This window comes from Leguminivora glycinivorella, chromosome 7 (genome assembly GCF_023078275.1).
Source record: "Leguminivora glycinivorella isolate SPB_JAAS2020 chromosome 7, LegGlyc_1.1, whole genome shotgun sequence".
Lineage (NCBI taxonomy): Eukaryota > Metazoa > Arthropoda > Insecta > Lepidoptera > Tortricidae > Leguminivora > Leguminivora glycinivorella.
Genome location: NC_062977.1, coordinates 8,314,818 through 8,327,565, shown reverse-complemented (window position 1 = coordinate 8,327,565; position 12,748 = coordinate 8,314,818). Strand labels below are relative to the sequence as shown.

Genomic DNA, 12,748 nt, shown 5'->3' with positions numbered 1-12,748 from the left:
ATCTATATGCCTAGTTTTTGTGTAAACCTAATTTCAAAGTGGTTCTGCTACAGGGCTTCCTCCCAGCAGAACCACCAAGATATTCTTCTAACTACGCAGTATGCAATTTACACGTATACCACATCAAATAATTCTATATTTATCTAGTTTACTAAATCATTATCTTTATTCTGAATACACAAATTTACGACATGTCAAACCAAATATTGTATTTATGTTCACGAAAGACGATGTGGTTCTGCCGGGGAGCATGACGTGAATACGCTCCATGTTCCGGAACTTCTTTAGAACGAATTTCTTTATACTATACCACAGAACTAAATCAAGATAGAAGGAAAATGCTCGGCGATTAACAGCGAAACCGAGCGTGTAACGTTTTGTGTCGAACCTATGACGTCACGAGTGTACTTTAGTGATGGGAACGTTGTCGCCGCGTAACCCATTCGATCGATTGTGGAGGTTGCGTGCGGGATGCCCGCCGAAGTTAAAAATATCGGATGTTCATCTTCGTTGTGAAATGAAGTAAGTATATACCTGTATTCGTGTGATGACAAACAATTCACTAGTAGGTATATAATTTGCCTAAGGCCAGGAACAAAAATTTTTGTAGGTAGGTATTAATACTAGTTAATATTTTGTAATATTTTTAAGAAAATCGACCATGTACTCACAGCATTATCCTCATGTTATTTGTTACAACTTTTAGTAATATATAAATATAATTAACCATTAACACATTTTTAGAGTTATTTTTATTCATAATAAATATAGAGCGTATTATGTTTGTATTTGTTTTTCTGCCGACCACAAATTCAACGTTAATACCGTAACTGTAACCTATTTTAAAGTTAAATTTACTTTTCACTGGTACTTTATATGTATAGTTTCATAACAATATAAAAACATAATTATAATTTCCACTGCTTCGCTAAATCGATTTAAATCGAATAAGGAAATCGCAGCATACATGACGATATAGTTCCGTGGTGCACCACTATTCTTAAGTTCGACGTGAGTTCGACGGACAAAATAACAAATCTACCTTCACTTTGTCTCGACAGTTTGAATAGCCTATTTTTATATCGCTTGTTTTAAACGCACGCCAAGTCGGACTCGTCAAATTAAAGCCGCAATGGAAAACTAGTTTGACGGCCGTACGTCAGCTAATGTTTTGATGATAAAAATAGGAAAATCGTGTTTTTTATTTAATAAAAAATATTTTAGGACAAATGGTACTTACCGATGATAGGAAACACTTTGTTTAACACCCTTGCTTTTATTGGTGGTGTTTGAAACAGTTAATTATCGAATACCGACCCATTTTGTATTTTTCACTGTATGTCACTCGCGGGCAGCGGTCGGGAGCAGACTGACTTGCGCGGCGAACAATGTTGCTCGCTATTTAACTTTTCCGCACGCGAAGTAGATACACTTTTTCCTTCTATCTTGATTTAGTTCTGTGTACTATACTGAACTGTCACCGCACACATTAGAACAATAGCGCCCTCTTGACAATAGTCATATACTTCTGGTCAGGTTTTATTTAATTTATTAGGGATTACATTCATGAATTTTATTTTATCAATATTAGTTCAAATATTGTCCATTGCGCGTCGCTGGCGATGCCTCGTAGGTATCATCCTAAAAACAACAACAATATTTATTGTTTGACATATTATTTCAAAAGGTGCTTAATGTTCGCATTATCTCGAAAGAAGTGTTACAATTTTTAAATAAAATTATGGAATAATGTAAAGCGTATGATTACTAAATACTGTTTATTGGCATCAGAAACAAAGTTTTTGTAACTGTGCACTTTGCCCAATGAAAATCTAATACTTTTTTCTCTATACAAGAGTGACCCACCATACTTTAGGTTTCAAGTCCCCAACCCAGTCAGACCCAAGATTGCGTTTTTACAAGCTTTTATTCAACTTGCCTTTTTAGTGTTAGTATGTTAGTTTGGGTCCAAACGTAGAATATAAAATTGACCCACTTCCCGGTTTCCGATTGAGCTGAAATTTCGCATACATGTAAATCACGTGACAATGCAATATTATGGTACAGGTCAATTCACAAGAGCTGGCACGAATGGAACGAATGTTTGAATGAAAATATGCATGTGTGTGACAGATTAACCAATAAAATGGTGGCTCTTGACAGTTACGACTGTATACCAATACAGGTGTCACTCACACAATCAAAGTTTCGTTCATTTCATTCGTGCCAGCTTTCGTGAATCGACCTGTATCATGGAGCTGATCTGATGATGAAGCAGAAAGGTGGTCATAGGAACTCTGTTATGAAACGTCGTATCGCCATCGAGTAAGGGGTTTTTAAAAACGTCTCGGAGAGCAGTAGATGTAAGATGACTGTTGAAAGAAAGATACAGACGGCGATAAAAGCTTGTGCCAAAAATGAAATTTTTGCAAAAAATAGTACATTACTACAGAGGCCGGGACAAATGACAACTGAGGCGGGCAACCCCATTTCCCGCCGAGGTATGTATAGTGCTTTTCTCAAACATGGTATGAAATAAATAAAGTCTACTGAAAATAGTAACTTTGGATGGCTGTATCTCCTAAACGGTGCGTCGTAGCGCAAAAATAATCGAATTTTCGTTCCCCTTTAACACCCCGTATACGCCTATAAAAAAACAAAAAATTTAAAAAAAACGAAAAAAAATTTTTTTGTATGAAAACGCACCCAAAATGAAATATTGTCTAGGGCCCGTACCAGTTGCAGTCGGCACGTCTATAAAGCCCCTTATAGTTTTTTTTTTAATTGGCTAAATACCTGGATGTTATGTCACAATTATCTGTGTTTGGAAATTAAAAAAGAAGACTTTGCTGGCCTTGGCCTGCAAGGTTTGTATGAAATTCCATTATCTATCAATCGTCCTAGCCGCACCTGCAACGTCATACTTCGCTGCCAATTATAAGGCACATAACATCAATATTTCATACCATGTTTGAGAAAAAACTTATTTCATCATTAATTTATTTCTACAGAATTGGGAATTTTACGCTTCCCATTTAACCGAAAAAAACTTACCACCCTACTTGAGGTATTAGATGATCCCTTTCTTTCTCTAATTAATACGGTAAAAAAGGGTGTCAATCTCGCAGGCGAGATACTACTGCATCCAGCCTGCAGTAATAGCATTTAATAAAAACGGTCAAGCATCTTGTCACTAAAACAAGGTAAGGCGCAAAATTCTAGTTTTTGGCTCCTTCGGTGTTGTCGATGATTCCGCCAACGACAAGGTTTAGAAAGGCACGTACAATGAGGAGGCACACTGACATTTTATCCCGCCAGGCGACGCCTGTGCAAGTGCCTAGGCATGTCACTGTCATTCATATGTGTGAGAGAGAAAAACATATCATCTCGCTCTCACGTATGAAATTAAGTATTTATCTGTGCAATGGACTAATTGGTTGGCGCCATCTGTCATAACCTTTGAGTGTGCCTCCTCATTGGCCGATGAACCCTATATTTTTCAAATTTGCCAATTAGTGACAAGATTTGCTTGTCTTTATTGTATGAAAATGGTTGGAAAATTGATTTTTAGGGTTCCGTAGTCAACTAGGAACCCTTATAGTTTCGCCGTGTCCGTCCGTCCGTCCGTCCATCCGCGGATAATCTCAGTGGCCGTTAGCACTAGAAAGCTGAAATTTGGTACCAATATGTTTATCAATCACGCCGACAAAGTGCAAAAATAAAAAGTGGGAAAAAATGTTTTATTAGGGTACCCCCCCTGCACGTAAAGTGGGGAGTGACTTTTTTTTCATTGCAATCCTAACGTGTGATATATTGTTGGATAGGTATTAAAAAATAAATAAGGGTTTACTAAATTTGTTTTTTGATAATATTCATATTTTCGGAAATAATCGCTCCTAAAGGAAAAAAAAGTGTGTCCCCCCCCTCTAACTTTTGAACCAAATGTTTAAAAAATGTGAAAAAAATCACAAAAGTAGAACTTTATAAAGACTTTCTAGGAAAATTGTTTTGAACTTGATAGGTTCAGTAGTTTTTGAGAAAAATACGGAAAACTACGGAACCCTACACTGAGTGTGGCCCGACACGCTCTTGGCCGGTTTCTAACAATAGAATTGTAAGAAAACGAAATCGTGATATTGCAGTGATAGGTTGCTAAATGCTAGCCCATCGCTTACACCACAATCACATCTCGGACATTGGCGATCAAATATATGAAAGAGGCGAGTTCCTAGCACACAAGCTGATGACAGGTCGACTGTTCGAGTTTTTGAGAGGCGGTAACTGTGAGGTAACCGAGAGGGGGTGGGCGGCACTCGGGAGTGGCCATACTGTACGATAGTACTCTTTAATATACTGTGCCACAATTGAACCGGTGCTATACAGCCAAGTAGCGGGGAGCGGGAGTGGTCATACTATATGATAATACTTTTTAATATACTGTGACACAATTGAACCGGTGTTGTACAGCCAACTTCTACGATACCTGCAGGAGGAAACAATAATACAAAACTAATGAGACTGTTGTGCCAGGTGCATTTTAATAATAAATAGTCAAATATCGCACTTGGTCATTATCACAGTTTAGCGAAAAAATAATTATAAGCGTCATTACGCTCATTATCAGGAATTTAACCACCTGTTATATCACTTTTCGTTACATTCGAAAAAATATATATTTCATAGTTTACATACATAATAGGTAAATTAATAAGTGTGAGAGACCCTTAAGAATAACATTAAATGTCTCAAGTATCTGACGGCACATGTTATAATAAATAATACTAGGAAGTTACTAAAGTCGTACTATACTTACTGAACCATTAAATTTATTTGTTGTAGCAGTAAGAGTTAAGACAGTTTCTTAGAGAAATTAATCGCAATTGACCTAAGACCTTTTCTTAAAACTAACGGAAATAAATAAAAACAGGTTGTATATTAATTGGATCTTAATCGTCTCAAGCTAACTCAGACGACCTAAAAACAATCGGGGTTTGTGTCCGTTATTCTATAAAAAAATATTTCGTGATCATAAAAATATTAGATATGCTTAATTATCTCCTCTAGTGACATCATAGCGATTCATTCTGTAAGGTAACTTCAGTGATCAAAAGGTTTTAAATATGATAAAATATCACAATCATTATGTGCAATCTTTAATTTTTTGACATATACAATACAATCGGGCTTTTGGTAAATCTCGATTGTCCGATGTGCAGGTCCCTAGACCTCTGTACGGCGCTATAGTGCTTAGAGATCCGACAAGCTTCGATTTGTTTACTACAGCTTCATAAGACATGTTACCTGGCGTCGTACTGAATGCAACCACATAATAAATATTGTCTTTTCTACCTTCGTAATAGAAATGTATTCTAAGGACTTTTTTGAGTGACAACTCCAGGCACTGCCAGCAATGTTTCAGTTTTATAGCTTTGATTACGGTTTTGATATGAGCGATAGCCAGCAGTACGCTCTTAATGCCTTGAACGTCGTTATTATCTAGGGGATACAATTGGTGACAACTACACCACTTATCATGAATGGCAGCGTCGCGGCACGTCCGTGATGTTTGAACTGGCTTGAACAGACTGTGGCAATTCGGACAGGCGCGAGAAACGTTCACGTTAGATATGTTCTTGCAACTTGACAACTCCTTTATGTTTATTAGCGTATTGAACAGGTCGTAAGGAGTCACTAATTTAAATTGATTATCCGCTAAAGCCTTATATTCTTCCCAGCGCCTGTGTCTGAACGTTGTCGGCGGTCGCATAAAAAAGGAAGGTAATCGTTCGTCGTAGTACGATTCTAATTGTAAGCGGTGTGGGCCGAATCTAATGCCATGGTCGCTGTAAAAAATTATGAACGTGTTTTCAAGGATGCCTGTATAGGTAATTTTGTTAAAGAAGTTCTCCACTAGTCTATCCGCATCCTGAGGACGACTGTTTGTGTTGTGGCTGAATGAGTTCATCCAGAAAAAACCAAAGAAGTGGTCATTTCGGTATGTCGTCACAAAATCGGCTGCGTAATCTAAAAGTTGCTGTGCAGCTGGTATTTTTCCTGAGCATACAAGCTTGTTACTCAACTCCTTCTCTCCTTTGATAAATAATGGCCTTATATAATGGTCAGTCGGGGGCTTGTGAAACGCGTAGCGGTTATTGAAAGTATCAGGTAAACGCAAGAAGTCTTCTCCGTACGCCGTGACGTAGCCGATATCTTTAAATTTACTCCACATTATCATATTGTTACACAGGTCCATTTTATCTTGACATTCTGAATTTAAAAATGGCATGTCATTGCCAGACAATGCTGCCATTACATTGGGAAAAGTATTATCGCCCACCTGAAAATATATAAAAAATAATGATTGAAAAGAGGAGATCAACCACTCCGGGTCCGTAGCCAAGAGTACAAACTTTAACACTGACGAACGATAGGTACGTAACTGTCTGTGTCGATATGGAAGTGCGATAGAGATAACTACGATAAGCTGCGGAGCGTGAACGACTGTCCATACTTTCGGACACGGACACTGGACTGGAGGGCACTTGTGGCATATCATCATAGAGTGAACTTACAGGAGACTTGATCCTTACCTCTATTATATACTTAGGTATAGGATAGAAACCTGCTACGGATGCTACGTCAAACAAAGGCCATAGATGTTTTCTAATTAATTACGCAGAACTTATGATCGGTTATGACTAAGTAGTACCTAATACTTATGACAACTACGGGACTATAAAAAATAATAAAAATCACCTTATGATAACCACGGAAGCAAAACCAAAAATTCTTGTGCAAGTAATCTGTAGTTCGTGGCATTGTCTGCACAATCCGTGGCAAAGACATAGTATCCATGCCCAAAATCAGCACATTGTAGCTGTTATTACATGATTGGGTGTGTGTCGTATTAATTTTCTTGGCGAAGGCAAACACATCATCATATATCGGATGTGTTTTGTTTCTCACATCGTATTCAACACATTTCACGTTTATGAAATCAGTTTGTAGAAGGATTGTAGAACCGGTACTTAATTTCACACATTCCGTATACCTGTGAAAGAAACGCTATTTAATATTTGAAATAAAAGTTAAAAATAACAAGTAATTTGGACAAGGCGTATTCACTTAATTTTGGTATTTACGTGACCAGGGCGGGGCTGTAGAAATCTGTAACAGCAATCAAAACGGGCGCTTTTCCTTAGATATTTTTTCATTACCGAAGGGTTCACCGTGGCTCGGACGCGGTTCCCGTCAATTTTCTTTATGTGAACCGCTCGTTTACCGCAGTCAGTTCGTTTTTGCTTATGTTTTTTGTCATAATCGATATCTTTCCTGTAATTTACCATATTGAATGGAATTTGGCATCCTGGCGTGTTTATGGAATATACTGAAAGAGGATGAAACAAAACATTAGTAAAACGTAAATCATATACACACTTTTAATTAAATCCAGTAACTTTATTCTGCTTATTACACCCTGATGGTGAATCTTTGAACTAAATCAACATATAAGTACATACATACAATCACGCCTGTTTTTCTAGAAGGGTAGGCAGAGATCACGGATCTCTGCCTAGAGATCACGGATTTCCATTTACTACGATCCTGACAAACCACTTTCATTTCTCATACACGCTCGTCGGTTTCGAGTACTTCTGACCTGGCCGTTTTGCACTATTTCCCCGATTTGGTCGAGAAAAGTTCGCCTAGGTCTTCCACTTCCAAAATCAACATGTCTTTAATAAATAGGTAGAGGTACCATACCAGTAGTTTATCTACTCATCGAGACTTACCTGTTCTGTATTCATTTAAAAAGTTGTCCTCTTCCTTATCGTCTTTGTACAATTCGTCAAGATTCATATGTTTCATGGACTGTGCTTTGTGTTCTCGGGTCACAGGCACAGTTACACGGGTTCCTGTTACAGGTTGGGCAGTGATCGGAGACCGATAATATCTTAGCCCGAAACGTGACTGGTGCCAGTAGTATAGAAATAAAACGATGAAAGCACCAATCGGCAGGAGAAGTAACACTCCAACTTTTATCTGCTTCATTTTTAATCTTTTCAGTTTTCTTATTCTGAAACAAATACATTTATTTCAGATTTTTTTTTGGGGATTTCGTATATCTTGCTTGCATGACATTCATGACTCATGAGTCTTATGACACATTTGACACGAAATAAAGAGTTAGCCATACAATAGGTGGAATACCTACCTACATCCTATATGTTTATAAAAATATAAATTCAAATAAATGCTTTACAAACAGCATTATTTAGCTTATAGAAGTACTCAGTAAAACTTGAAGTATTATATTGATTATTTCTTATCTACCTAGTATACATTTACGTAATTGGGCCGATTGGGTGAGCCGTAATTGGACCATAAGAAAAAGAGAAATGGCCAAATGAGAGTCGGACGCGCCCACTGAAGGTTCCGTACAAACATTTTTTTTTATATTTTCCATAACAAAAAAAAAATTTGTACAGTTTTAGTTGTTTTAACGATACTTGACCTAATTTGACGTTAAAATTTCACCCCCTTTCCCTATAATTAATATTAATAAATTAAAAAATATATGCTTTCAGTTTGAAGAGATAATTTAAGTACCGTATACATATTTAGTTGTTCATTCATATGTGTTCGTTTGGTTTAAAAAACACGTAATTAAATTGAAATCATATTTATAAACGACTCACCTTTGAACGGGTGCTAGTAACCATTTTGATATCCTCAAAAAAGTGACGAATAATTCCTTGTCGCTGTTATTATCCATTTAAACTGACGAGAGACCAAGACTACCGACGTCAAGGAAATCAATGCGTGTTGAATCGAGTTAATATCAACAATTGTAGTCAGTGTGTGTGTTTACAGACATCCAATAAAAAAAATAGTAAACAATAAATATCCTGTATTTAAACAATTTGTCAAATGGTCACACTCACACGGGTAGGCAGTTAAAATAATTTATGAACAATTTGGCCGACAATGAATAACGTTTGCTCTTCAGGCCATCACTGGATTAGAGCATACGTCTATGTTTGGGTTCGGGCAGGTTGCAGTTGGCCTACACCTACAGCGCAACGCCAGCACGCTGCATCTGAGGCGCGCTATATAGTGATTCGGAGGGCATGTAATCCTCCACAGATGTGTTAGCGGCTGGCGAGGTTGTGGAGGAGTGCTGAAACGTGTTGCGACCTCGTCCTATAGCCCTGAGGCGGCAATCGAGGGGTTTTAGTGGGTATAAACCATGGGTTTCATTAGCCTATATGGGAGTCCCACATAGACATCCCAGGCCGGTCCCTGCGCCTAGTGTAATGCTAGCGTTGCGCTGTATGCGTAATGCATTTCCCCTCGTTAAAAAAAAAAAGTTGCAGTTGGGTTGCGACTGCAACCTGTAGACGAACTACCTACAACTACAACGTCGGCATAAATATATTAAAATAAAAACAATAGTTACCGGTATATATGTCGCAGTAAGATAGATAAAACCGTTATATAGTTATTACCCTAGGAATATAATTATACGTCGTAACATAGTTAAACGAAAGCGATTAATTGCTATCTTACTAGGAATATAACTATAATACGTTACTAGTTTAGTCAAATAGTTATATGACTGGATTCAGTCTAGTGAAATGATTGTAGGCAGGAGTGTGGCGGTGCGGCAGAGGTATAGTTATAACCCTAGGGATATAATTATATGCCGTAACATAGCTAAACAAAAGCGATTCATAACCATCTTACTAGGAATATAATTATAATACGGTACTAGTTTAGTTATATAATTATATCACTGGATTAAACTTAGTCTAGGGATATAATTATAATACGTCTCTAAGTGGGACTGGAACCGGGTGTCCCGGTTCATTATAGTTCTATACCAAAAAAAAAATTAAAAGGAACCCTTATGTCGCGACTCTGTCCATCCGTCTGTGTGTTTAGAGAGAATAAGTACATTGAATTGGAAATAATTAACGAATTCTTGCCCTAAACAATTCTTCACTGGTTTGTTTGTTTAACGCATATAATTATATCCCTAGGGTTATAACTATACCTCCGCCGTACCGCCGCACTCCTGTCTACAATCATTTCACTAAACTGAATCCAGTCATATAACTATTTGACTAAACTAGTAACGTATTATAGTTATATTCCTAGTAAGATAGCAATAAATCGCTTTCGTTTAACTATGTTACGACATATAATTATATCCCTAGGGTAATAACTATATAACGGCTTTATCTATCTTACTGCGACATATACATGGATGTAAACATATTCGTACATCTATATGTATATATGTTTACACCATGCACCATATATAAGTATGTAGGTACTTAGGTATACTGCTACCTACTTATATATTATTTACATTGACTTTAATATTTATACATATGTAGGTACTCACTTGATCTAAGTCAAACTCGCCTGTATGATATATTATTCCCTATCTCGACGTTATAGATGGAAACAATATTCACGTTAGTATTTCGCAAGTTACATTGTTACAGCGCGTTTTATGTTAGTATGTCCGCGAAGTAGTCGATCTGCCTACGTCACTGCAGGACTGGAGGCTGGGTGCCATCTTTGATTTCTGACGCATGCGCAATTGCATCCTCTTATTTTAATCTTAAGAGGGCTTTCGTGTTAAAAATAGTGAAATCGCAACCGAGCGCTCGATCATACCGTGTGTGGTATCAAATTAAAGGGCTTTGCGAGTAGTTTATAAATATATATCATATTATAGGACTTTTTCTACTTGGTCTAACAAAATATGAGAAAATGTCCAAAAGTGGTAATAATTGTACCGGTGAAGGCTCGTTTTCAAAAAATTGGCAAAAATCAATAATAGCAATTTATAATCACTAAGGCATAACAGCAATTTAAGTAAACGTTGCAGATTAATTTAGTACAAAACTTACTTCGATGTGATGTAGATTTTCAAAGAAATTGTCACTTAATTTTAGGTAATTTCTGAAAAAAATTGAATTCGCCTTAGGCTAGTTTACTCTTTTTCAAAAACTTAAAATAAAAATCTAGTCTGAAATGATTGTGGTACAGGATATACGAATTATAAATTTACCCGTTTTAATATTCAAAATTGTCCAAATTTTACAAATAAGATCGACTGATTCAGCTTCATAATTAATTCATAATTAATTTAGTGAGTTAGTTTTCAAAAATCCAGTCTTATAAAAAAAAAATTCATAATTAATTTAGTGAGTTAGTTTTCAAAAATCCAGTCTTATAAAAATCAAGATAATAAGATGCTCTACCTGGAACTTGAATTAAATAAATCTATCGGATAACGAAAAGTGTAGTATTTCACCGACTAAAACTATCAATTTTACATTATTTTGACGTTTTTTTTGAAAGCAGCCTGTGTGTTCAAATGGCCTGTTTTAGGCCATTTGAACACAGTGACATCAGAATGAAGTTAGTCAATTATCAATGTTATCGTGCATGTGAATTCGTATTTATGCATGTGCATGTGTAGGTAGATAAGTATATTGGTCCGGGCGAGACGTAATCACAAATATCATGATCGAAATACTTATTCTTAAAAATAAAACTCATGTAAAAGTACCTATTATGTTTAAAATGCTGAGTTTAGCTTGATCTGACTCTATAATATATTATGGTCGCAGGACTCGATGGTTAAAATCTCGAAGGTCATGCTTATTGTTTTTGTGATTGTATGTAGTAACAGACAGTCGGACAAAGTCGCACCATAGGGGTTCCTGTGCCCTTATGGTACGGAATCCTAAAAATATTGTACAGATTCCTAAAGGGTCAGCAACGCGCACATATTATACCTATTATATAAGCTTATACCTTACCTTAATACAGTGTGTGTGTGTGTGTGTGTGTGTCTCTTCTTCTTTACATCCTGTTACCCTCTGCTGGGGTGTAGGGCTCGAATCATATTTCTCCATTCACTCCGGTCTTGGGCAGTTTGGGTGACTTCCTCCCACCCCATGCCTAGCACCCTGAGCTCCTGCTGAACCGAACGACGCCAGGTCGATTTAGGGCGGCATGGTTTGCGCTTTCCGGGTACATTCCAGGTGAGGGCCATTTTGGATCCTAGGTGGGTATCAGGTTTTCTGAGGATGTGTCCAATCCAATGCCATTTCCGCGTCTGTATTTCTTCTTGTACGGGTGCTTGTCCAGTTATTCTCCATAAGTGGGCGTTTGTGATCCAGTTAGGCCAAAAGATACGCAGGATCTGCCTCAAGCATTTGTTCACAAACACTTGGAGTTTTGACATTAGGTCTTTGCGGACAAACCAGGTCTCACACCCGTACAGTAATACGGCCTTTACATTGGAATTGAAAATCCTCAGTTTAGTTCTTCTAGTCAGGGTCGAGGAGCTCCACACCGGTTTAAGCTGACCGAAAGCGGCTCGGGCTTTGTTTATTCGAGATTCAATGTCAGCCTCAGTTCCTCCACTCTGGTCAACGATACTGCCCAGGTAGCAAAAGCTGGTCACTTTTCGATTGGGTTCCCTTTTTTCCCCTTTTTTTTGTGTGTGTGTGTGTGTATGTATGTATGTATGTATGTATGTATGTATGTATGTATGTATGTGTGTGTGTGTGTGTGTGTGTGTGCGTGCGTGCGTGCGTGCGTGCGTGCGCGCGCGTGTGTGTGTGTGTCTGTCTGTCTGTGGCATCGTAGCTTCCGAACGGATTTTGTTTGAAACTGAATCGAGAGCGTTCGTATTAGCCATGTTTGATGGAAATCTGTC

At 37.5% G+C, this 12,748-nt stretch overlaps 1 protein-coding gene across 2 annotated transcripts; it reads right to left on the bottom strand.

Annotated features, from left to right (window-relative positions):
* Window positions 1-4,931: 4,931 nt before the first annotated feature.
* Window positions 4,932-10,609, bottom strand: LOC125228233. 2 transcript variants are annotated; one of them, XM_048132727.1, is made up of 5 exons: window positions 10,412-10,609; window positions 7,794-8,077; window positions 7,126-7,387; window positions 6,757-7,051; window positions 4,932-6,337 (listed from the first exon to the last, which is right to left on the bottom strand). In XM_048132727.1, the coding sequence occupies exons 2-5, from the start codon at window positions 8,050-8,052 to the stop codon at window positions 5,141-5,143; spliced, it is 2,013 nt and encodes a 670-aa protein (XP_047988684.1). In that variant the 5' UTR covers window positions 8,053-8,077; window positions 10,412-10,609; the 3' UTR covers window positions 4,932-5,140. The 2 variants fall into 2 exon arrangements, with proteins under 2 accessions (XP_047988684.1, XP_047988685.1); XM_048132728.1 differs by lacking the exon at window positions 4,932-6,337 and having other exon boundaries at window positions 6,920-7,051; window positions 7,218-7,387.
* Between the last annotated feature and the right edge of the window lie 2,139 nt (window positions 10,610-12,748).